General features: G+C 40.2%; 1 protein-coding gene across 1 annotated transcript in view; it reads left to right on the forward strand.

Moving 5' to 3' along the window:
- Positions 1–25735, forward strand: part of LOC308088137 (H-2 class II histocompatibility antigen, E-S beta chain-like) — a 60752-nt gene that overhangs the window by 32079 nt on the left and 2938 nt on the right. The window contains exons 4-9 of the mRNA XM_080432513.1: positions 8769–9041; positions 12354–12567; positions 13145–13212; positions 14281–14394; positions 14847–14903; positions 15360–15592. Coding sequence (XP_080288639.1) covers positions 8769–9041; positions 12354–12567; positions 13145–13212; positions 14281–14394; positions 14847–14884 — 707 coding nt within the window. The 3' untranslated portion in view covers positions 14885–14903; positions 15360–15592. The remainder of the gene's footprint in view (positions 1–8768; positions 9042–12353; positions 12568–13144; positions 13213–14280; positions 14395–14846; positions 14904–15359; positions 15593–25735) is intronic.

Here is a 25735-nt window from a genome sequence, read left to right on the forward strand (position 1 = left end):
TCCATTTGGGTCCATTTGGTTCCATTTGTACACTCTCAGAGATACAAACCCATAAGGGTCCATTTGGTTCCATTTGTACACTCTCAGAGTTACAGTCCCATAAGGGTCCATTTGGTTCCATTTGTACACTCTCAGAGTTACAGTCCCATAAGGGTCCATTTGGTTCCATTTGTACACTCTCAGAGTTACAGTCCCATAAGGGTCCATTTGGTTCCATTTGTACACTCTCAGAGTTACAGTCCCATAAGGGTCCATTTGGTTCCATTTGTACACTCTCAGAGTTACAGACCCATAAGGGTCCATTTGGTTCCATTTGTACACTCTCAGAGTTACAGACCCATAAGGGTCCATTTGGTTCCATTTGTACACTCTCAGAGTTACAGACCCATAAGGGTCCATTTGGTTCCATTTGTACACTCTCAGAGTTACAGACCCATAAGGGTCCATTTGGTTCCATTTGTACACTCTCAGAGTTACAGACCCATAAGGGTCCATTTGGTTCCATGTGTACACTCTCAGAGTTACAGACCCATAAGGGTCCATTTGGTTCCATTTGTACACTCTCAGAGTTACAGTCCCATAAGGGTCCATTTGGTTCCATTTGTACACTCTCAGAGTTACAGACCCATAAGGGTCCATTTGGTTCCATGTGTACACTCTCAGAGTTACAGACCCATAAGGGTCCATTTGGTTCCCAATTACCAATAATTTACCTGGGGATTCCCTGGGAGAACCAGCCGTGAGAACCAATGCATAATGAACCCTCTGGTTTCTTAAAGGAGTAGTTCACCCAAAAAAAAATACTTATTTTCTATCAATTACACACCCTATGAAGCATTGAATTAACGGATATGTTTTAGTTTTTGTCTCATTCCTAAGACAATAATTTGATGAGCGGCGGTTTAGAGCAGCAGAGGGTGACCGGGCTTTTGCGGCTGCGGGCCCCAGGCTCTGGAACATGTTGCCCCTCCCCATTAGATCTACCCAGTCGATTGGGGCTTTTAAACCCTTAATTTAAAAAACTCACCTGTTCTCTCTTGCTTTAAGTTGTATTTAGATCTCCTGTTCTGTTTTAACTCTGCATTGTTCTTTTTGTCAGACTGCTGAACAAGGCCTGAGCCTTGTTCAGCAGTCTGATGACAGGCTGGTCTCAGAACTTTACTCTTCCATGGACCTACCTGTGGATTATACCGACAAGTGACTTTTTATTTTTTAGATTTGAGCTAAAAAGCATTATTTTACACTTTGGATATTCAAAAATAGCAGATCTACAAGCTCATAGCGCGGCACTCTGTGCCAACTATGAGCTTGTAGATCTGCTATTTTTGAAAAATCATGAAAATGTGTGCAAATCTTTGAATAAATATACATATTTTTAAGCGAACATTTGTAACTCAAATCTTTGCTTCTGGGGGTCCCTGGAACAACATGTTTTGAGATGGGGGTCGGCGGCCAAATACATATAATTTTGGGGTCCTTGACATGTAAAGGTTTGAGAACCACTGATATAGAAACATACGTTTTCTTTTCAAAAAACTGTTAACTAAAAGACATTTGTAGAATCGGCTTCAGGTCTGAATGGGTTAAAGGCCTACATGCACAAACTATAGTAGATGGTTTTTCTCTCCCAACAAGCTCCTTTCCAACTCTCACACGTTGGTCACTAAAGACACTGTGATTCATTCATTAATTCCTTCCTTCCCTCCTTCCCTCCTTCCTTCCTTCCTTCCTTCCTTCCTTCATTCCTTCCTTCCTTCCTTCCTTCCTTCCTTCCTTCCTTCCTTCCTTCCTTCCCTCCTTCCCTCCTTCCTTCCTTCCTTCCTTCCTTCCTTCCTTCCTTCCTTCCTTCCTTCCTTCCTTCCTTCCTTCCTTCCTTCATTCATTCATTCATTCAGAGCCATTTGGAGCAGACTTGGGCTGAGGAATTTATACAAAGTATGTGTCCCCCTCTAGTGGCCATGAGCATAAACACAAACAGTCAATTAATATCAACACATCCATATATACCTCTGTGACAAAACTGAAACTTTAGTGATATATAATATCGTTGCTGTCGGGCAGAAACCTCTCTGTCTCCATACTTTGATGTGTTTTCGTTAATGAACGCCCTACTTGATCAATACTACAGTGTCACACTAAAGTATCAAAAGTATCAGATCTACAAGCTTGTTTTGAGCTTGTAGATCTGATACTTTCACTATTTATGAATTTGAATCCTGAAAAGTAACAGTTTTGGAGGTTTCCACCTGACAGAGACTATATACTGCAAGGGATAATTGACGGCCGGCCGGTCCTTATTGATAAATAAATCCTGACAGGGTGATTATAGGCACCGACACGGAGTGGAAGTGCCTAATCACCCTGCATGGATTTATTAATCAATAATGACCGGCTACCCGTCAATTATCCTGCTAATGACACGGCTACTTAATAACTAAATGAATACATTGACCCAAAAGTAACAACAAAACTAAGTATCTCCTTGCTTACGGCAATGAAAGTACTCCATAAGTGTTGCACTCTGTGCCGTGAGCTTGTAGATCTGCAATTTTTGGAATAGCCAAAGAAATCTTAAAATGACAGCTGCGTTCCTGGTCTTAATGGATAAAGCTGTTTGAGCTAGGCTAAGTTATGTGTGCTAATAACACAACCTGGATTAGAACATGTCACGTGTGAATGTGAGCGCTAGTGCTATGGAGATGATATCCAAACCGTCCTTCTGCTCATAAAACACAGTGTGTGACACGGGGCATAAATAAACATTCTTAATAAGTTTGCAGGAGCGTGAGGCAGGCGCACGGCAGCCGTAGGTCGACGCATGCACACTTTGATCATCCCATAGCTTGCGGCGCTGTAACCATGGCGACGACAAATGGCAAGCATCCCATAACCATAAACGCAGAATCTCCGCTGTTTGAGAGAATCCTGCTGAACAGGTTTTGATGACAGAATTCCTTGATGACAGAATTCCTTGATGACAGAGGTTCCCTTTGATGACAGAGGTTTGCTTAATTATAGTGGGAGAAGTTAAAAAACTAGTGAAAAGAGCCAATCTACAAGCTCATAACGCGTCGTATCTTGCAGTTACCTTATCCATTTGTATGTGAGCTTGTATATCTTCTATTTTTGAATTTGTATTGAAAGATCTCGAAAATGTTGGGAAAAAAATTGGGAAATTATGTTTTTTAAAAAAAACACAAATCTTCTCTTCTGGGCGTCTCTGGCACAAAACACATGCATGTGTGTGTGTGTGTGTGTGTGTGTGTGTGTGTGTGTGTGTGTGTGTGTTACCTGTATGCTTCCAGGGGTGGACAGTGGTCGGGTCGTTCTGACTGTGTGTGGTTCTGGAGGAAGTTCACCATCAACTGTCTCACTGTCTGGACTCTGGACCTGTCTGTAAGCACCTAAACACACGCACGCACGCACGCGCACACACACACACACACACACACACACACACACACACACACACACACACACACACACACACACACACACACACACACACACACACACACACACACACACACACACACACACACACACACAGACCTGTGACGTCAGAGCCCAGACTGAGACTCTTCCAGGTGGGTGAGTAGTGGACACAGTGTCCACACCATGACGAGTAGAACTGGACCAGCCAGGCCTGGGACGAGTTGCTGACCTTTGACCTGAGCGACCCTCCGGCCAGGATGAGCACCGAGGGGTCCTCCTGCTCGTAGAGCCGGGAGGCGGCGTGTAGGGGTCCGGGGACCCCCACCGTGACGAGGAGAAACCACAGCATTGTACCTGATGCTGTTGTCACACTGTTTTGTGTCTTTGTGTGTTTTAAATTTTTGAGTGTGTGTGTGTGTGTGTGTGTGTGTGAGAGTGTGTAACAACACACACAGCTGCTTCGGAACCAGAGGGAGTCAGACGTGGATTTCCTGCGTAATATTGTTGTACAGCGACATTCGCCCTGCCGCCCTGCGATTGGCTGAATACAAAAACGAAAAAACGAGAAAACAAGGACTCCTCCCCCAGAGGGGACGGTGGGGGCATTTACATTCTAATACAGACCAAAACCCTATTATTGCATCTGGTCTTGGACGTGCCTCACTAGTCGTTAGACTGTCGACCCTGAGGCTCGAGATCGAATCCCGTTGAGGGCACTCTTTATCCGACAACCGCAGACAACTTTTTTCGTCTAATAAGTAATAAAGTATAGTTTTGGACCATGACGGAGGCACGCCGACTCAGCAGACCTTGAGGCAGAGGAGTCGCGCCCGAGCGCCTCCAGGCGCGAGTGCCCGCGACGACCGGCCGATGGTCTGCTAGTCGACTAAGCGCCGTCCGAGTTATGTACCGATAGGCACAGAATATTAAATGATGTTGTGGGGACTGCGTTTGCCCCAACTGTCACTCAAAGTGACCACTGGCCAATCACAGCGCGACTTTTCCGGGTCTGGGGCGGGTCTTGGCAGAATGTCGGTGCATATCACTATCACGCGGATTTCCTCACAATGCGGATGACGTCATCAGTGTTGCCAGATTCTGTGAGTGAAATGAGCAAACGGGTCCATGAAAACAAGCCCAAAAGAAAGCGACTACACATTAAAACACACTTTAAACCTGTTATACACATTGGCTGTTTTGAAAATAGCAGATCTACAAGCTCATAGATCTATTATTTTCAAAAAGAAAATCTTGGGGGAAAAGTTACACATTTGAAATATTTGTTGAAACATTTTAACAACACAAATATTGCATGGGGTCCCTGGCATAAAATGTTTTCAGATGGGGGTTCACGGACAAATAGAAATTAATCTGGGGGGTCCTTGAAATGAAAATGTAATTAAAAGCTATTGGGAAAAAAAGTTAAAACAGCAACTACCAATATATTTAAAAACGACTTTACAGAAAAGAAAACAAGCACAAAGTCACTTATAATAAGCAGACATGGCAACAGTGATGTCGTCACGACACAGGATGTACTGAGAGTGTTGTTGACGATCACACATGCGCGAGGAGAGCGCAGGACGCATGCGCAGGACATGCGCGACGAGAGCGCAGGACAGATCAACCGTTGAGTGGGCGTGTCTCTCTCTAACGCTCTGCTCCTCCCACTGGTTCTCAAAGTGAGGTCCGGGGACCCGCAGGAGACCTATGGTGGGGTTTCAGGCGGTCCCCAGCAAAATGTGTTAATTTAGCATCAAAATAAGTTACTCGGCTCTTCAAAAATAGCAGATCTACAAGGTAGTAGATCTGCTATTTTTGAAGATATTTTAAAAATCTTGATATATATTTCTTTTAAATGTGGAAAGATTTAGATTACATTTTTTTTAAATACAAAAATAAAACAAATCTTTTAAGGGGGTCCGTGTCCAGATACATAATATATATTTGGGGGTCCTTGATGTGAAGATGTTTTAGAAGCTCTGCCATAGACTGTAAACTGTAAAAATGTAAGAATAAAATGATATGAACTTAATAAAACTTAATGGTAGCTACTATCATGTTATTTGAGTGTTTAAAGCATTTGAACTAAATAATAGAATAGAATAATAAGGAGGGAAATGCATAAAGAAAATGACGTAATAAATTAGTACTAAGAGTTTATCAACGGTGTTGTAATGTCATGATGACTAAACAACCACCAATCAATCAATCAATCAATCAATCAATCAATCAATCAATCAATCAATCAATCAATCAATCAATACCAATACTTAAAGGTAGGGTAAGTGATACTTTTGGGTTAAAACAAAAAGTATTTTGTTAAAAGGTTAAAGCACTATATTGTGATAGTAATCATTGCTATAGAGTGTTTGTTCAGTAACAGATGTCTCCCCGTCTCTCCAGCTCTTTAATAAACAGAAAAAAACATTTTCCGGTAGGTGTCAAAATCTCAGCCAATCAGGAGAAAGTACCCATTTTAAAAGGAGTTCACCCAAAAAATGACTTATTTTGCCATACCATACCATAAATACTGTATGAGACAAAAGTTAATCAACAGACATCCGTTAATTAAATCTAATCTGATCATCTAATGTGTAAATGCAATGATTTAATGTTCCACTTTCATATATTTTAAAGCTCAGCTGCTGTCAATACTAACTGGAGATAAAGCTTCAAAAGGTTGACTTTTTTTTCTTTCCAAGACTGAAAAAAAGTTCTGAATCTTTGAAAATATTTTTGTAAGACTGAAAAAAAGTTAATAATTTATTATACATCCCAGATAAACATACATTTAAGAATGTGATGATTTACCTGTGTTGTGTTACACTGATTGATCTGCAATAAACCAGTGGTTCTCAACCTTTTCAGACCGCGACCCCCCAAAATAATCCTATTTGAACTGGGGACCCCCTAAAATTATCATATGTGAACTGGGGACCCCCTAAAATTATCATATTTGAACTCAGGACCCCCCACCTTGAAAAAGACTTGGAAATGTAGGAGTTGAGGCATTACATTTAGTTTGACTCAGTTTGCACAGATAAATAGATCTACATACTCTAAAAGAGCTTAGATCGGCTATTTTCAAAAATGTTGCTCTTTCTTATGTGAATTGACAATTTGGCCAATGTTTGCCTATTTTTTAGTATATAGTTGATTGATTACTTATGAAGCAGCAGCTATATACTGTTCATGATATGTGTAATAATCCAGACTGTCGTCTTTCTGGAAACAGATGATGTAACATCGTATCTTTAATCTGATTGGCTGATTATTCTAAACTACAGAACGAGTCCTCCTTCATTCTCTTTCAGACTCCAGAACTTCTCTTTCAGTAAACATCTGTTTATTCTGATCTGTTTATTCTCATCTGTTTATTCTCATCTATTAAATTCAGTTCAGTTTTGATCAGTGATGATAAAGATTACAGCCACCCTCCTCATCCTCTCCTCTGTACTTCATGTCAAAGCGATCACAGAAAGTAAGTACATTATATTTATGTTATTATATAATATATACATTTATATCTACTGTTATTAATATAAAAACAAATATGAACAATGCACACTACAAACAAATGACGAACGAACGCACGCACGCACGCACGCACGCACGCACGCAGGCAGGCAGGCGCACACACACACGCACGCACGCACGCACACACACACACACACACACACACACACACACACACACACACACACACACACACACACACACACACACACACACACACACACACACACACACACACACTCACACACTCCTTTTACTACCTGTATATTCAGTATTGAATCTTGAATGTTGGTCCAAATACATAAACATTAAAACAGATGTTAGGAACTGTTGTTGTGACATCATGAAATAAATCATTCTGTATGAATTACTTTCATAATAAAAATAAATAAATACATAAAAACATTTGAATCTGCTTCAGTGTGAATAAAACGTTTGACAGGAAGCTACTTTTAATATCCAACCTTTCACTTCATATAAGAACCAAACATGATTGTTTAACATGATGATTATGTGTTATTGTCACTGTGAAGAAGTTTTTTGTTGAATTTAATGTCATCTTTTTTTTTTCCCCAGTGTTCCATGAGACGATTAAAGTCCTTAGCTGTTCAGACACAGTTAAAGACTCATATAAAGAGTGCATGTATGCACTGGATGGTGAAGTGTTGATGTATGCAGACTACAACAAAGGGAAGGTGGTGTACCCTCAGCCTCCGTTTGTAGATCCAATCACCTACACAGCAGCTTATGAAAGAGCTTTGGGTGATCAGCACTTCTGCAAATACAACCTGGACACCATTCGCACTGCCTTGAAGAAACCACCAGTGAAAGGTACATGAATACTATGAACACATTAGTTATTAACTGAAACGGTTGAATACATTTAACATGAATGAAAATGTTTAAACATGTATATTAAGCATTTATGGTTGTTATGGTGAAATATTGTCTATATAATAATTATTTTTAGTAAACATGAATATGTGCTCGAGGTGCAGATAATATGATTATACAACAGTTACCATTAAAATAATAAAAACAATAAAAAATCAAAATGTATTCATATTGTGAGGCATTTCTCTCTCATAAATAACAACCTTTCTGTGAGTGTTATCTCTGTTATCCTGGAAATACATGATGGGGTCTGACAGACAGACAGACAGACAGACAGACAGACAGACAGACAGACAGACAGACAGACAGACAGACAGACAGACAGACAGACAGAGTTTACGCCACATGGCCGGATTAACCCGGTGCTACGACCCGTTTCGGTGGCGGGGGGGGGGGGGGGGGGCACGTTTCACCGTCTTAGCGCTCCTCCAGCGCTACATTTAGGTGCTTTTCGGTATCAATACTGCAATCTAGAAGTACTCTGTAACAAGTCAAAGTCCGGAATTCAAAATTTACTTGAGTAAAAGTACAAAAGTATTGGCATCAAAATGTACTTAAAGTACCAAAAGTCAAAGTAGTAAAATGTTTGAAAATAGCAGATCTACAAGCTCATAGCGCGGCACTCGGTGCCGCGCTATGAGCTTATAGATCTGCTATTTTCAAATAGCCCAGGTATAAAAAAGGGGTTATCCTGGAAATACATGATGGGGTCTGACAGACAGACAGACAGACAGACAGACAGACAGACAGACAGACAGACAGACAGACAGACAGACAGACAGACAGACAGACAGACAGACAGAGTCCTTGTTTACTCAGCCACTCTAGTACTTGACAATTCAAACACACACAGTGATGATATTTTATACACATTATAATAAAACTGAACATTAATGGCATTTTGTATTGTCTACTTCCAGATGGATATGTGTACTATCAGGCTTCCCGCTGTGTGTTTAACTCCAGTGAGCTGAAGGACATACAGTACATAGTGTCAACTAATTTCGATGGTGATGAGATCACCAGGTGGGACAGTAGAGTAGATCAGTATGTTGGATACACTGAGTTTGGTGTGAAGAACGCAGAGCGCTGGAATAAAGATCCTACACAACTGGCTGTGGCGAGAGCAGCACGAGAGGCATTCTGCAAACACAACATTGAGAACGACTACCCTGCTGTTCTGAACAAGAGAGGTGAGCTGATCTCAGAGCAGCACTCAACACTCATCACCTCATAAACTATAACATGACATCATAATAAATCATTCTATTCAGAGATGATTAATGGTGTTAATATTGATCTGATAATGATTATAAAACATGACTTAATCTGCTGAGAAACATTTCAGATCCTCTTAAACACTTAAAGGGATAGTTCACCCCCAAAATGACTTTTTTCCTAACGATTAGTCACCCCATGGAGACTCGAATTCATGGATATTTATTTGTTTTTGTCGCATTTTTAAGACAATAATTTGATGATCAGCAGCGGTTCCGGTAGGAGACACAAAGAGTCTCCTTTGTATCTCCTACCGGAACCGCTGCCTACCGGTCCGCTGGTCATCAAATTATTGTCTTAGGAATGAGACAAAAACTAAACAATATCCATGAATTCAAGTCTCCATGGGGTGACTAATTGATAGAAAAACATATTTTTTGATGGTGAACTATCCCTTTAAGCCTGATTTATACTGTATCCTAACACGCTGTCACACAGTGGAAATAGCAGATCTACAAGCTCACAACATGTGGTGTTACCATCGTACACCGAGTATAAATGAAACATTTACAGTAGATCTATTTCTGAGTGTTTTCACCTACATACAGTGGTGGAAAAAGTACTCACATTTCTTACTTAAGTAAAAGTATCAATACTGCATTGTAGAAATACTCTGTTACGAGTAAAAGTCCGGAATTGAAAATTGACTTCAATAAAAGTACAAAAGTATTGGTATCAAAATGTACTTAAATTACCAAAAGTAAAAGTATTAAAATGTTTGAAAATAGCCGATCTACAAGCTCACATCGCGACGCGTTGTGAGCTTGTAGATCTGCTATTTTCAAATGGCCAAGGCATAAAATAAGGCTAAAGTGGTTAATGTATGTTTTATAATATAATAATTTATATGTGCAAAGTAACTAGTAACTAAGGTTTTCAAATAATTGTAGTGGAGTAAAAGTACAATATTTGCCTCTGAGATGTAGTGGAGTAGAAGTGAAAGTATTGGAAATTGGAAATACTTAAGTAAAGTACAAATACCTCAAAATTGTACTTAAGTACAGTACTTAAGTAAATTACTTTTCACCACTGCCTACATATAATGACCTGCCTAAAATAGAGACACCAGGATTAATGTTTTTAAATGAACTTTAAAAAGAACCATGCATGCAGGCTAAAACACTATACACTTCATTTACCCTGATTTTATATTTTAATTATTGTCTCTTGTATGTTTTTAATCACTTTATTCATATTTTACAGGATTATGTGTATTGTTTTGTTTGTTTCTACTCTAGTTCATTCGAACTATTTTCATTAAATGATATTGATTGGTTTATTTTTGTTTATGTAAAGCACTGTGTAACTGTGAATTATTTAGTATGTTATAATTATATTATATAAATGCATTCTACTCTGTAGAAAACTGTAGACTATTGTAGAATCTACAGTATTCTATGAAACATTGTTGTTGTCATCTGGTGGCCAAACACTGACACTTACAGTTACAATGCAGACATTTATCAGACGCTCTTAATCCAGAGTGATTTACAGTAAGCAAGGAAAACACAAGGTAATACATTAAATGCATAGAAATAGTAATCTAGGATCATAGGTAAACCAAGAACCTATCATCAGTCTAAACAGTATAATATCAAACAAATAAATAATCTGTACATTAAAACTATCCAAACTATAGGATGCCAGGTCTACAATGAACCTGGCATCTGTCTACATAACATGATATCTAAATTACATTTTAACCTTTGCATAAGCCTGCAAGGTCATCAAGGCTAGGTCTAGTGCTACAGGCTGAGGTGGAGTCTGAAGAGGAGAGTCTTCAGATTACGGCGGAAGATTAGGAGTGAGTCTGCAGTTCTGACTGCAATGGGGAATTTGTTCCACAGTTTGGGAGCCAGAAGGGAGAAGAGTCTAGGACGTGTGGAGCGTTGTCCAGGGTGTTTTAGAGAAGGGAGAAGAGTCTGGGACGTGTGGAGCGTTGTCCAGGGTGTTTTAGAGAAGGGAGAAGAGTCTAGGATGTGTGGAGCGTTGTCCAGGGTGTTTTAGAGAAGGGAGAAGAGTCTGGGACGTGTGGAGCGTTGTCCAGGGTGTTTTAGAGAAGGGAGAAGAGTCTAGGATGTGTGGAGCGTTGTCCAGGATGTTTTAGAGAAGGGAGAAGAGTCTGGGACGTGTGGAGCGTTGTCCAGGGTGTTTTAGAGAAGGGAGAAGAGTCTAGGACGTGTGGAGCGTTGTCCAGGGTGTTTTAGAGAAGGGAGAAGAGTCTGGGACGTGTGGAGCGTTGTCCAGGGTGTTTTAGAGAAGGGAGAAGAGTCTAGGACGTGTGGAGCGTTGTCCAGGGTGTTTTAGAGAAGGGAGAAGAGTCTGGGACGTGTGGAGCGTTGTCCAGGGTGTTTTAGAGAAGGGAGAAGAGTCTGGGACGTGTGGAGCGTTGTCCAGGGTGTTTTAGAGAAGGGAGAAGAGTCTGGGACATGTGGAGCGTTGTCCAGGGTGTTTTAGAGAAGGGAGAAGAGTCTAGGACGTGTGGAGCGTTGTCCAGGGTGTTTTAGAGAAGGGAGAAGAGTCTGGGACGTGTGGAGCGTTGTCCAGGGTGTTTTAGAGAAGGGAGAAGAGTCTAGGACTTGTGGAGCGTTGTCCAGGGTGTTTTAGAGAAGGGAGAAGAGTCTAGGACGTGTGGAGCGTTGTCCAGGGTGTTTTAGAGAAGGGAGAAGAGTCTGGGACGTGTGGAGCGTTGTCCAGGGTGTTTTAGAGAAGGGAGAAGAGTCTAGGACGTGTGGAGCGTTGTCCAGGGTTTTTTAGAGAAGGGAGAAGAGTCTGGGACGTGTGGAGCGTTGTCCAGGGTGTTTTAGAGAAGATTCAGACAGCTCCCCTGTGTTAGCTGATATGAGTGAGCGGGAGGGGTTGTAGGGTTGGATCAGGCTTGAAGATATGGGGGTGTCATACATTTGGTTGCTTTGTAGGCCAACATCAGTGTTTTGTACTCTGTGAGGGCAGCAACTGGGAGCCAATGGAGGGAGAGGAGAACGGGGGAGAGCCGAGAAACGTGAACATTATGCTGGTTGACCAAGTGTGTTGCGGCTTTCTGGATCATTTGGATCTAATGTGGATGATATACAATTATTCATGATAATGACATGTTCCTATGACTGGTAATAATAATAATAATGATGATGATGATGATGAAGATGATGATGATGATGATAATGATAATGATAATGATAATGATAATGATAATGATAATGATAATAATAATAATCTTCTTCATCCAGTGGAGCCCAAAGTGAGACTGAAGTCAGAGACTCCCCCTCGTCGTGGTGAACACACTCACATGCTGAGGTGCAGCAGCTACGACTTCTATCCTGAAGTGATCCTGGTGACCTGGTGGATAGGTCAAGAACCTTTGACCTCTGGTCTGTCCTATGCCGATCTGTCTGATGGAGACTGGTACTACCAGTACCACTCCTACCTGGAGTACACACCCAGGTACACACCTAACAGACACCTATGGAAATACACACCTAATAGACACCTATACATATATTCTTTAAAAATAAAACAAGTGTTACTCACTTGCTGAAAATGGCCCATTAAATGGTAGGCTTATATTAAGTCTCTCTCTCACACACACACACACACACACACACACACACACACACACACACACACACACACACACACACACACACACACACACACACACACACACACACACACATGAATACACACACAGGAATACGCTATAACGTGCGTATCTCGTTACTAAGTTTCTTCTGCCTCTTACCTTCCTATTTTTTCTGCAATGGGGAGGGAATAGTGGAATACACAATAAACACTAGAGCGGAGGAGAGCCCAGCGGGGCATTCACGCTCCTACACAATAATAGTCAAAAAAAATATTAACAAAGATCAACAGATCAATGTGAATAGAATCGCGGCGCGGTTCAGCATGTAGATCAGCTACTACTATTGTGTGTTTGTGTGTGTGTGTTTGTGTTTGTGTGTGTTTGTGTTTGTGTGTGTGTGTGTGTGTGTGTGCGCACACACACACGTGTGCATTACAGATCAGGAGAGAAGATCACATGCATGGTGGAACATCCCAGCCTGACCGCGCCTATCAAGATGGACTGGGGTCAGTTATTGTAATCTACTGTAATCTACTGTCTAAATAGCAGATATACAAGCTCATAGTGCGGCACCGAGTGCCGCACTATGAGCTTGTAGATCTGCTATTTTTGAAAAATCGTGAACATTTGTGCAAATCTTTGAATATATATATTTTTTTAAGCGAACATTTGTAACTGTCAAATGTCTGTCAACATATGTCTTAAGTTTTTCTGAAATATATCAGTGGTGCTCTAACCTTTTCTTGTCAAGGACCCCCCAAATGTTTTTGGCCGCTGATCCCCATCAAAATATGTTGTTCCAGGGACCCCCCAGAAGCAAATATTCGAGTTAAAAATGTTGTTTAAAAATATATATAAATTATATTCAAATATTTGCACAAATGTTCAAGATTTTTAAAAAATAGCAGATCTACAAGCTCATAACTTGGTGCCGCGCTATGAGCTTATTGATTTGATAAAAACAGATACAAGACCAGATTGACTTGATAAAAGCAGATCAAAGACCAGATTGATTTGATAAAAACAGATCAAGGACCAGATTGATTTGATAAAAACAGATCAAAGACCAGACTGATTTGATAAAAACAGATAAAAGACCAGATTGATTTGATAAAAACAGATCAAAGAGTCAGCATGGTTTTATCAATGTGAAAACAAGACAGTTTTCTAAGACAGAACAAGCGCTGATGTTCTTTTTTACAAACTGCCTCACAGTTCTGAGTCTATGACTCTGTCCTAAGATACTTTCTGCACATTCCACAGCCTGCTTTGTAATCATCATAGTAAAAGGTTGATTCATGTCTTCTAAAATCTATCATCATATCCTTTGTTTTGGATGTATTTATAGCTCTAAGAAGGACATGTCACAACAGGTGAAAAACTCTTCAAGGACTGGACCAATAGGGTTGGACTCATTATTACTGAACAGACTCACAATGACTGTGTCGTCTGTTTATTGTTTAATGTAGCTTATTGTCAGACAACTCCATGTCAGAGTCAGTGAAGAACAAGGTGTTTTAATCTACTGTAATAATATGATATGATATCATATCATATAATATTTGTATTGTCAGATGACTCCATGCCAGAGTCAGTGAAGAACAAGGTGGCCATGGGAGCATCAGGTCTGGTTCTGGGTCTGGTCTTGTTCCTGTCTGGATTCATCTACTTCCAGTGGAAGAAACGAGGTGATTAGCATGTTTAATTAACTTATTTAATTAACATGTTTAATTAATTATTATACTACCAGTGGAAAAAATGAGGTCAGATCAACAGAGGATCACATGACATGTGGAACCCTCACAGAAATGCAAACAAACAAACAAACATGTAAAACCACAACCTAAACAGGTTTATATTGGTTTAGAACCATAACCGGTTTAGACCAGTTTAGACGACCTAGTTAGAGGTCAAAGTGTGTTCTATGTAGTCACATTTAACTTGAATACATCAGTGTTACATTTAGTCCTAAATAAGAGTCAAATGTTCACATTAGTTCTGATGACTGAACCCTAATGTTGGTGTGTTGTTGTATTATTGTGTTATTGTGTGTACAATGTATGCATTTTATGTAGAAATACACACACAATACAACATTTATTTGTGTGTCTGTTTTTTGTCTCTCTTCTTCTTCTATCAGGTCGTATTCTGGTGCCGACAACCAATGACGATCTTTAGACTCCTCCCACACACCCAGGTTCACTTCCTCTTTCTTTTTACTAAACTTTTTTTTGTATAAAATTGTATAAAACTAGAAAACATACACAAAACAACATGCTTGTGTAAGAAGTGAAACAACTAGCCTGGTCGTGTGAATTCACATTATCATGTGTCTTCTGCATAATTTATCATAATAATGAATCTAATAATCAAATGATTTGTTGTATCAGACAACACTGATGACAATGTGGTCAGATGGGGGGGGGGGGGTCCTCTTGGTAAACTAACAACTTGCTCATGATCTATTAACCATGTATAGCATAGTTTTAAATCATTAAACCATTAACAAACATTTGACAAGTTATGAGTAACACATTAACTGATCATTTGGGAATGATTAATTTACTATTATAAGGGGATGTTATTCTATAGTGTTAACATGTTCACACAGTTAATACATTATAATTCTTATTGGTTTATTGTCTTTTCACAGAACACCTGGGTGTGTTTTCAGAGAAGCAGAGAGTCATCGCTGCCCTCTGGTGGAGAGAGGAGGAAAGTTGTGTGTCCATTCAGCTTTTAAATACTCATAACAGCAGCACAATGATGACATCATCCTCCTTTTTTACAAATGTGTCCTTTAAAAATGCTAATTGGCTAGCCAAGGCTAACGATAATTAGTGTGTGCCCATGTCCACGTGGTTTTGAGGTTAGGGTTAAGGTTAGGTTTATAGACATAGTGTTTGGGAGGTTAAAGGTCAGGGTTTAGGGTTAAGGTCAGGTTTATAGACATCGTTTTTGTGAGGTTAAAGGTCAGGGTTTAGGCGCCACCTGGGCGACACACCAAAGGAAGAGGGAGTCCCAATTAGTGTGGGCGGTTCATCAAATTACTTTGTATAGTTTCTGTCGTCAGAAAACACAAACATAATATTTCAGTTCTAAACTATATTGAAACATTAAATAATGATCACACACAATCAGAGTTCTTCATAACATGAATATTAATATCCATCTGAATGGAAGTCAGTCAGCCATGTTTGTGAAAAAGGTTTTATTATTACAAACAATATTATACAAACAAGGAACATTCTCATCAATAATATCACCAACACAGAGTTCAGTTCTTATTTTTGGATCCTGATTTGACTAATGATCAATACATCCAGTAATCAATACCTTCTGTTTATTATCAATATATACTCTAAATGATCAATATCTAAAATGCTTATAAAACTGGGCAGGGCTTCCTGTCAGTTCATAAATAATAATTCATTACTCAGCACTAATTGAAGGACACATGGTGAAGTGTCCTAAATGTGTCCTATATGTATAAACTTCAATTTAATACATGATCCATACATTCAGTCTATCCTGTCCCATCGTCCCATGAGGTTTTAATTATGTTAATTATGATAATTAGGAGAATGAGAGCTCTGGGTTGTGACAGTGACATGATGAGAGTCAACAATAACAGAAAGGTTGTGCAAACTTTACTAAAGTAAAGAATGAGCGCGCCCTCGTCCTTTAGACCGAAAAGTTGATTTAGTCCTAACGTCTCAAACGCTTCTATTAATACCATCTGTCGCTTAGTAGACCAAGACATTATGCACACTGTAACTCAGCCTTACCGTGTCTCCTATAACTTATTACCTACAGAGAAAACAGCACTGAAGGAACTTATGGACTCTAAAGATCTGGTAATTAAACCCGCAGACAAGGGAGGTGCTATCTGCACCCAGGATGCAGATTAATATAAAACTGAGATCCTCTCCCAATTGTCTAATGAAAAAGTCTACACAAAATTAAAATCCGATCCAACTGACTCATTTCAAAAGATTGTCTTACCATACTTGGAAGAGGCCAAACTTAAGGGCTGGGTCTCTGAATCTGAATTGGACAATTTACATAACCAGCACCCAATTCAACCAGTTTTCTACATCCTGCCCAAGATACATAAATCTTTAGAGAATCCTCCAGGTCGGCCTATTGTAGCTCAGACCGACTCCTTGCTGTCTCCTTTATCTGCTTTTGTAGATATGCTCATATCAAGCCATTTGCAGAGTCTCTACCGTCATACATTATATATTCCACAGACTTTATTAATAAGATTTCTAGCCTTACAAATATCCCTGATGATGCCTTAATAGTTACCTTGGATGTGACAAGTTTGTATACTAACATACCACATGATGGAGGCCTAGAGGCATTGAAGTTTTTTCTATTGCATGGAGAAGACTCGACAAACCCCCCAAATGATGTTATTATTGAATTGGCAAACCTCGTCATGAAACATAACTATATCAAGTTTGACAATGAGTTTTATCTTCAGGTTTCAGGCACCAGCATGGGCTCTATTTGCGCCCCTAACTATGCTAATCTATATCTGGGATATTTTGAGCACACTTTTGTTTCCAACCCGGACATCAACAGCCATTCGAATAGAATTTTAAAATGGTACCGGTACATTGATGATGTCTTTTGTATTTACCAGGGTAATGTGGATGAACTACATGTTTTTTTGAGACTGTTGAATAGTTTTGACTGTAATTTACAATGGACCACAACACAGAGAAAGTACATTTTCTAGATATGTGGGTCATGAAAGGCAATGGAGATTTATTCACTACACTATACAGGAATGAGACTGATAGAAACACACTCCTTTTGGCCACCAGTTTTCACCCTACACCACTGAAAAGGGGCCCCAAGAGCCTATTTTATAGACTAAGACGGGTTTGTCATTCTACAGAAGATTTGACTGAGAAAGCCTCAGAGATGTGAGATAGGTTTGTGGAGCGAGGCTACCCCACCACATGGGTGAACCAAGCCTACAATACAGCGCTCCACAAACCTCCTTCTGAACTGCTCACCACCAGTAACAAGAACAAAAACAAAAAGACATTTTCAGTCACTTGTATTACAACTTATTCCCCTCACTCGCAAGCCATCAAAGCAGGCTTCAAAAAACACTGGGACATTTTACAGTCAGACCCTGAATTAACCACAGCCTTTCGTGATCCTCCTCTACTTGTTTTTACACGTGACCGCAATCTCCGAGACAACCTTGTCAATGCCTATTTTGCACAAAATAAACCAGCACAGTCCATCCAAACACGTCTTTGCCCCTTACCAAATGGAAATTATCGTTGTGGTCTTTGTGCGCAGTGTAATAACACAACCAAACTAACGCACTTTAGACATCCACACACCGGAAAAAAATTGTTTCCTATTAGAAGTATCATCACTTGTGATAGCACCCATGTAATCTACATGATTCAGTGCCCTTGTGGTCTAGCATATGTTGGCAAAACTACCCGTAAATTAAAACAACATCAGTGAGCACAAAAGTTCAATACGCAGGAATGATGGCGAATATCCTGTCGCTATTCATTTTAATGATGCTAAACATGACATATTCTCTTTTAGATTCCAGGGAATTGTCCTTCTCCTAAAGAGAAGAGAAGCCTACTGGATCTTCACACTCCAAACACTGGCCCCAAAAGGCTTAAATGATGAATTTGTACTTAATGTTATGCTGTGATTAGTCATGCGTTATTTGGATGGACTAGCTATGTAATAGACCTGTTGTGCTCGATTCGTTTATTTTTACCTTTATTCTCACTGTGTGTCTTTTTATTATTATTGGGTCCACTAATATTATCTCTTCCTTTATAGATATTGAAGACCTGGCCCGATGACATGTACAGGCCTTTTCCTCTGCTATTCAGAGCCGTAATTAGTGTTGCCTTGACCCAGAAAAAAATGTATTTTGTGAATGGGATTGGTGTTGCTTTAATATGATGGTGGTGGGTGTGGCTTTAGGTCTGAGATTGCGGGTGCAGCCAATGGGTTGCATGTCCGATGACCTTCACTTGGGAGGTGTAGCCTTTAAAATGTTTGGTGGTTGATGTGTTCTGTATTGTCTGTCCTGATGAAGGTCTAACGACCGAAACGTCGAAATAAAGAGCTACATTGTTTTGCAAGTTCCAGACGGTGTGCGGGTCCCATTCTTTGACTTAACCATCAGAGATCTCCTCCATAATTTATACTTTTTTGACTTACGCACCTGTCGCCAGCCCTGGAGGTGTGCATTGGCCTCCTTTACATATTGTTTTTATTTATTCAAAATCTTTGAATATACGTTTTTTTTTTTTCAAATCTTTGTTTCTGGTGATTCTACAAATGTCTTCTAAATCATAACAGTTTTCTGAAACACACATGTTGCTATAATATCAGTGGTTCTCAAACTGTTTCATATCAAGGACCCCCAAAATGACATGTATTTGGCTGCAGACCCCCATCTCAAAGTATTTTGTTCCAGGGACCCCCCAGAAACAAAGATTTGAGTAAAAAAAATGCTTGCTTTTAAAAATATATATATTGAAAGATTTGCCAAAAAATAATTCAAGATTTTTTTTAAAATAGCAGATCTACAAGCTCTTAGCGCGGTGCCGCGCTAAAAGCTTGTAGATCTGCTATTTTTGAATAGCCAAAGTATAAAATAATGGTTAAAATGGTTAAAATCTAAAAGGACACAGAAGCGTTCCCCGGTCTTAATGGGTTAAACCATTTAGACCCATTCTAAAACAGCTTCTAAATCCTGACCTGTTTTCTGATAAACTTCAAATATTTATTCAAAAATGTACAACAAATGAATGTTGCTAAATACTGTACAATAAAGCAACAGGAACCCTAGAAGGGGTTCCTGTCCTGAAAGGTATATAGTTACAATAAGGGTTTCCTGTCCTGAAAGGTATATAGTTACAATAAGGGTTTCCTGTCCTGAAAGGTATATAGTTACAATAAGGGGTTCCTGTCCTGAAAGGTATATAGTAACAATAAGGGTTTCCCGCCCAAAATGTGTTGTTAACCCATGCAGTACCATTTAGTGAGATGATGAAACGTCCGATAGCCTTTGTTCATTCTCAGATGCTGACACGATGGACAGACCTGATCTCTGACAAAGACGTGCTGATGGACCTTGTACCTCTCTCTCCACTGGAAGTAGAGCATGTACTCGGTGTGGTTGTTGTCCAGGTAAACCAGCCTCTCCGCCAGCTCCTTCGGGCCGCCGGGCGAAGTCGTCCACGTGAATGAAAGAGTCTCCCGGAACGTGGTCCTCGTAGTTGGCTCTGGAAGGGCCCAGGACCACGGGCACGGCCCCCATCCTCAGAGGATGGTACAGTCTGTCCGTCATGTAGTCCCTGTGGATGGAGTTCTCCCACGACAGGTAGAAGTTGCAGCCGTGCATCACCTTGACGTACTCTTCTGGAGTCACGGCGCGGTCGAAGGCTCTCCCGTAAACTTCTATCTTGACGTGGTTTTTCATCTCCTCGTAGACCTGGACTCTTTTATACTGAGGGTTCCAGTTGCTCACGATCCAGCACACCAGCTGGTCCTTCTCTGGCAGCTTGAAGCTCTCGTCCTCCTGTGTCACCATCACACATTTAACTTGACCATTCATTGTCACTCAAATAAATGCGATTAACGATTAAAGGGATAGTTCACCCCCAAAATGACTTTTTCTCTATGGATTAGTCACCCCATGGAGACTTGAATTCATGGATATTTTTGTCACATTCCTAAGCCAATAATTTGATGATCGGCAGCGGTTCCGGTAGGAGACACAAAGAGTCTCCTTTTGTGTCTCCTACCGGAACCACTGCCTACCGGTCGGCTGGTCATCAAATTATTGGCTTAGGAATGTTTTGGGTGAACTATCCCTTTAATTATGTGTTTGGACATTTAAACATTATTGGAACATATGAATACAAAATACATTTCTGTTTGCCTTTTAGGCTTCATAATAAAAAACACTGCACAGGCTAGATATGACAAATATTAAATATACAAAGAGATTATTTACATATTTAATCATTTTATACATTGGAAAATATATAGCTAATCAACAATAGCTGATCTAAAAGCTTACAACGCATCACAAAGTGACACGTTGTAAGCTTGTGCCATAGTTACTGTACAGGTGAGTCACTAGCACCTGAACATGGGTTCTGCAACTTTGTTGAGTTTGTGTATGCTCCAAGCAGTTTGTGTATGCTCCAAGCAGTTTGTGTATGCTCCAAGCAGTTTGTGTATGCTCCAAGCAGTTTGTGTATGCTCCAAGCAGTTTGTGTATGCTCCAAGCAGTTTGTGTATGCTCCAAGCAGTTTGTGTATGCTACAAGCAGTTTGTGTATGCTCCAAGCAGTTTGTGTATGCTCCAAGCAGTTTGTGTATGCTACAAGCAGTTTGTGTATGCTCCAAGCAGTTTGTGTATGCTACAAGCAGTTTGTGTATGCTCCAAGCAGTTTGTGTATGCTCCAAGCAGCAACACTGCCCCAATGGAAAGATGCCACGTTTGTCCCTTCAGTATAAGGCCCGGGCAATAGGGCAAGTGAAGCTGGTGTTCCGTTATGCAGAGTGACAGACCATATGGACCACCATATGGTCCCCTCTTGTTTCTCCACAATGGACACATTGGGATTGAACCAGCATGTTTATTTATACAGAACCTTTCACAGTTACAAAATGAATCACCATAAATACTGTATGAGACAAAAGTTAATCAACAGAGACATCCGTTAATTAAATCTAGTCTGATAATCTAATGTGTACAAATGCAATGATTTAATATTCCACTTTCATGTAATTTAAAGCTTAGCTGCTGTCAATACTAACTGGAGATAAAGTTTCAAAAGGTTGACTTTTTTTTCTTTCCAAGACTTTCCAAAAAACTTTCCAAAAAAGTTCTGAATCTTTGAAAATATTTTTGCAAGACTGAAAAAAAGTTAAGAATTTATTATACATCCCAGATAAACATACATTTAAGAATGTGCTGATTTACCTGTGTTGTGTTTCACTGATTGATCTGCAATAAACCAGTGGTTCTCAAACTTTTCAGACCGCGACCCCCCAAAATAATCTTATTTGAACTGGGGACCCCCCCAAAATAATCATATTTGAACTGGGGACCCCTCAAAATAATCTTATTTGAAGTCGGGACCCCCCACCCTGAAAAGACTTGGAATTGTAGGAGTTGAGGCGTTACATTTAGTTTGACTCAGTTCCCACAGATAAATAGATCTACATGCTCTAAAAGAGCTTGTACATCGTCTATTTTCAAAAATGTTGCTCTTTCTTATATTAATTGACAATTTGGCCAATGTTTTGATTACTTATGAAGCAGCAGCTATATACTGTTCATGATATGTGCAATAATCCAGACTGTCGTCTTTCTGGAAACAGATGATGTAACATTGTATCTTTAATCTGATTGGCTGATTATTCTAAACTACAGAACGAGTCCTCCTTCATTCTCTTTCAGACTCCAGAACTTCTCTTTCAGTAAACATCTGTTTATTCTGATCTGTTTATTCTCATCTGTTTATTCTCATGTGTTATTTTATTAGTTTATACACTTTTTCATTCAAACTATTTTCATTAAATGATATTGCTTGGTTTATTTTTTGTTTTATAAAGCACTGTGTAACTGTGAATTATTTAATATGTTTAAATTATATTATATAAATGCATTCTACTTTGTATAAAACTTTAGACTATTGTAGAATATACAGTATTCTATGAAACGTTGTTCTCTGGTGCCATCTGGTGGCCAAACACTGACATTTACAGTTACAATTTACAATGTAGGTGTAGCAAGCCCCCAGAACCCAGTGGTTTCATTGAAGCCAATTGAACATGGTGGCCATTCATGGTAGTGCAGGCGTGTGCAGGCCTGGGCCTTCAACACATGAACGCGAAAACGGTTTCGACCAATGGGCTCGACTCACGAGCATGCGCACGAGCTTGCGCACGGGGCTGCGCGCTTCTGTGACGCAAAACGCGTCACTGTGACGCAAAACGCGTCACAGAAGTGACGCGTTTGGAGCCCCAAATAGGCCTCGCCCACCAAATTTCCAACCCGGAAGAAGGGTTCAAACAGGCCCATGCGCTGGGTGAGCAACTCAATGCAAGTGGATGGGAGGAGAATTCGGGTGCCCTCTCTATTATTTTTAACTCTATGAGGTGTAGTGGAACGCAGTTCCTGGGATTGAACCCGAGGCTCCCACTCGCCAGTCCAACGTGTTACCAGTCATGCCAATAGGGCTGAGCCCGATTGGCAGGTCTGTTGCACGCTAGTTCTGGCTAATTTGACTGTGGGGGCTACATAGGCATTTATCAGACACTTTTAATCCAGAGTGATTTACAGTAAGCAAGGAAAACACAAGGTAATACATTAAATGCATAGAAATAGTAATCTAGGATCATAGGTAAACCAAGAACCTATCATCAATCTAAACAGTATAATATCAAACAAACAAATAATCTGTAATTTGAAACTATACAAACCTATAGAATGCCAGGTCTACAAATGACCTGGCATCTGTCTACATAACATGATATCTAAAATGCATTTTAGCCTTTGCATAAGCCTGCAAGGTCATCAAGGCTAGGTCTAGTGCTACAGGCTGAGGTGGAGTCTGAAGAGGTGTGTCAATGGGGAATTTTTGTTCCACCGTTTGGGAGCCAGAAGAGTCTAGGACGTGTGGAGCGTTGTCCAGGGTGTCTTAGAGAAGGGAAAAGAGTCTGGGATGTGTGGAGCGTTGTCCAGGGTGTTTTAGAGAAGGGAGAAGAGTCTAAGACGTGTGGAGCGTTGTCCAGGGTGTTTTAGAGAAGATTCAGACAGCTCCCCTGTGTTAGCTGATATGAGTGAGCGGGAGGGGTTGTAGGGTTGGATCAGGCTTGAAGATATGGGGGTGTCATACCTTTGGTTGCTTTGTAGGCCAACATCAGTGTTTTGTACTCTGTGAGGGCAGCAACTGGAGGCCAATGGAGGGAGAGGAGAACGGGGGAGAGCAGGGAAACGTGAACATTTTGGCTGGTTGACCAAGTGTGTTGCGGCTTTCTGGATCATTTGGATCTAATTTGGATGATATACAATTATTAATGATAATGACATGTTCCTATGACTGGTAATAATAATAATAATAATAATAATAATAATAATAATAATAATAATAATAATAATAATAATAATAATAATAATAATCTTCTTCATCCAGTGGAGCCCAAAGTGAGACTGAAGTCAGAGACTCCCCCTCGTCGTGGTGAACACACTCACATGCTGAGGTGCAGCAGCTACGACTTCTATCCTAAAGTGATCCTGGTGACCTGGTGGATAGGTCAAGAACCTTTGACCTCTGGTCTCTCTTCTACCGATGAGCTGTCTGATGGAGACTGGTACTACCAGTACCACTCCTACCTGGAGTACACACCCAGGTACACACCTAACAGACACCTATGCATAGAAATACACACCTAATAGACACCTATACATAGAAATACACACCTCTACTGGTACTACCAGTACCACTCCTACCTGGAGTTCACACCCAGGTACACACCTAACAGACACCTATATATAGAAATACACACCTAATAAGATACCTATACATATATTATTTCAAAATAAAACAAGTGTTACGCACTCGCTGAAAATGGCCCATTAATTGCTAGGCTAATATTAAGTCACACACACACACACACACACACACACACACACACACACACACACACACACACACACACACACACACACACACACACACACACACACACAGCAAGCTTGTCGTCGTACACGCATAACGAACGCACACACAGACCCGCTAGCGAGTGTGCTATACATGAATACACACACAGGAATACGCTATAACACGCATATCTCGTTACTAAGTTTCTTCTGCCTCTTGCCTTCCTATTTTTCCTGCAATGGGGAGGGAATAGTGGAATACACAATAAACACTGGAGCGGAGGAGAGCCCAGCAGGGCATTCACGCTCCTACACAAAAATAGTCAAACAAAATATTAACAAAGATCAACGGATCAATGTGTCGAATCGCGGCGCGTTTCAGCGTGTAGATCGGCTACTACTACTGTGTGTGTGTGTGTGTGTGTGTGTGTGTGTGTGTGTGTGTGTGTGTGTGTGTGTGTGTGTGTGTGTGTGTGTATTACAGATCAGGAGAGATGATCACATGCATGGTGGAACATCCCAGCCTGACCGCGCCTATCAAGATGGACTGGGGTCAGTTACTGTATTCTAGTACACTGTAATCTAGTGTAATCTACTGTAATGTGTTACACTACACTCTGTTTTAAGGGTTCAAGGATAATTCTCTTTTTGTACCTGAAGGTACATTTGTTTTGCAGAAAGGAAACACAGCAATCCAATTAAATACAAAACACAATAAAACAGACACCAAAAAATTAAAATCAATACAAATACATTAAAACATCCTAAAAGGTAACCATTCTAATAAGAAGGTCATGAACACTACTTAGAGCTTAAGTGTCTTGTCTAGATGAGGTACATCATCTTAGTTTACTAATGGCTGCAGATACAAAGACATTTATAGAATTTATAGAATTTATACCTCAGGTTTAGAAGCTGCTGGAGTGAAGGGGCTGAAAGTGACTGTAAAGTATGAAAACAGTCCTGAGAGATGGAACTGGTCTTATATAAATGTTGCATTAATGTCAATGGTAATGGTCTAGTGGTTAGAGTGTCTGCCCTAAGATTGTAAGGTTGGGGTTCGATCCCTGGGCGGGTCGTACCAAAGACTATCAAAGTGGGACCCAATGCCTCCCTGCTTGGCACTCAGCATCAAGGGTTGGGTTGGGGGGGTAAGTCTCTGTGACTAGAGTCAGCAGATCAAAGACTAGATAGATTTGATAAAAAAACAGATCAAAGACCAGATTGATTTGATAAAAACAGATCAAAGAGTCATCATGGTTTTATCAATGTGAAAACAAGACAAGATTATGATGTTATTTTTTACAAACTGCCTCACAGTTTTGAGTCTATGACTCTGTC

Source organism: Gymnoscopelus braueri (genome assembly GCF_963280865.1).
Source record: "Gymnoscopelus braueri genome assembly, chromosome: 7".
NCBI lineage: Eukaryota > Metazoa > Chordata > Actinopteri > Myctophiformes > Myctophidae > Gymnoscopelus > Gymnoscopelus braueri.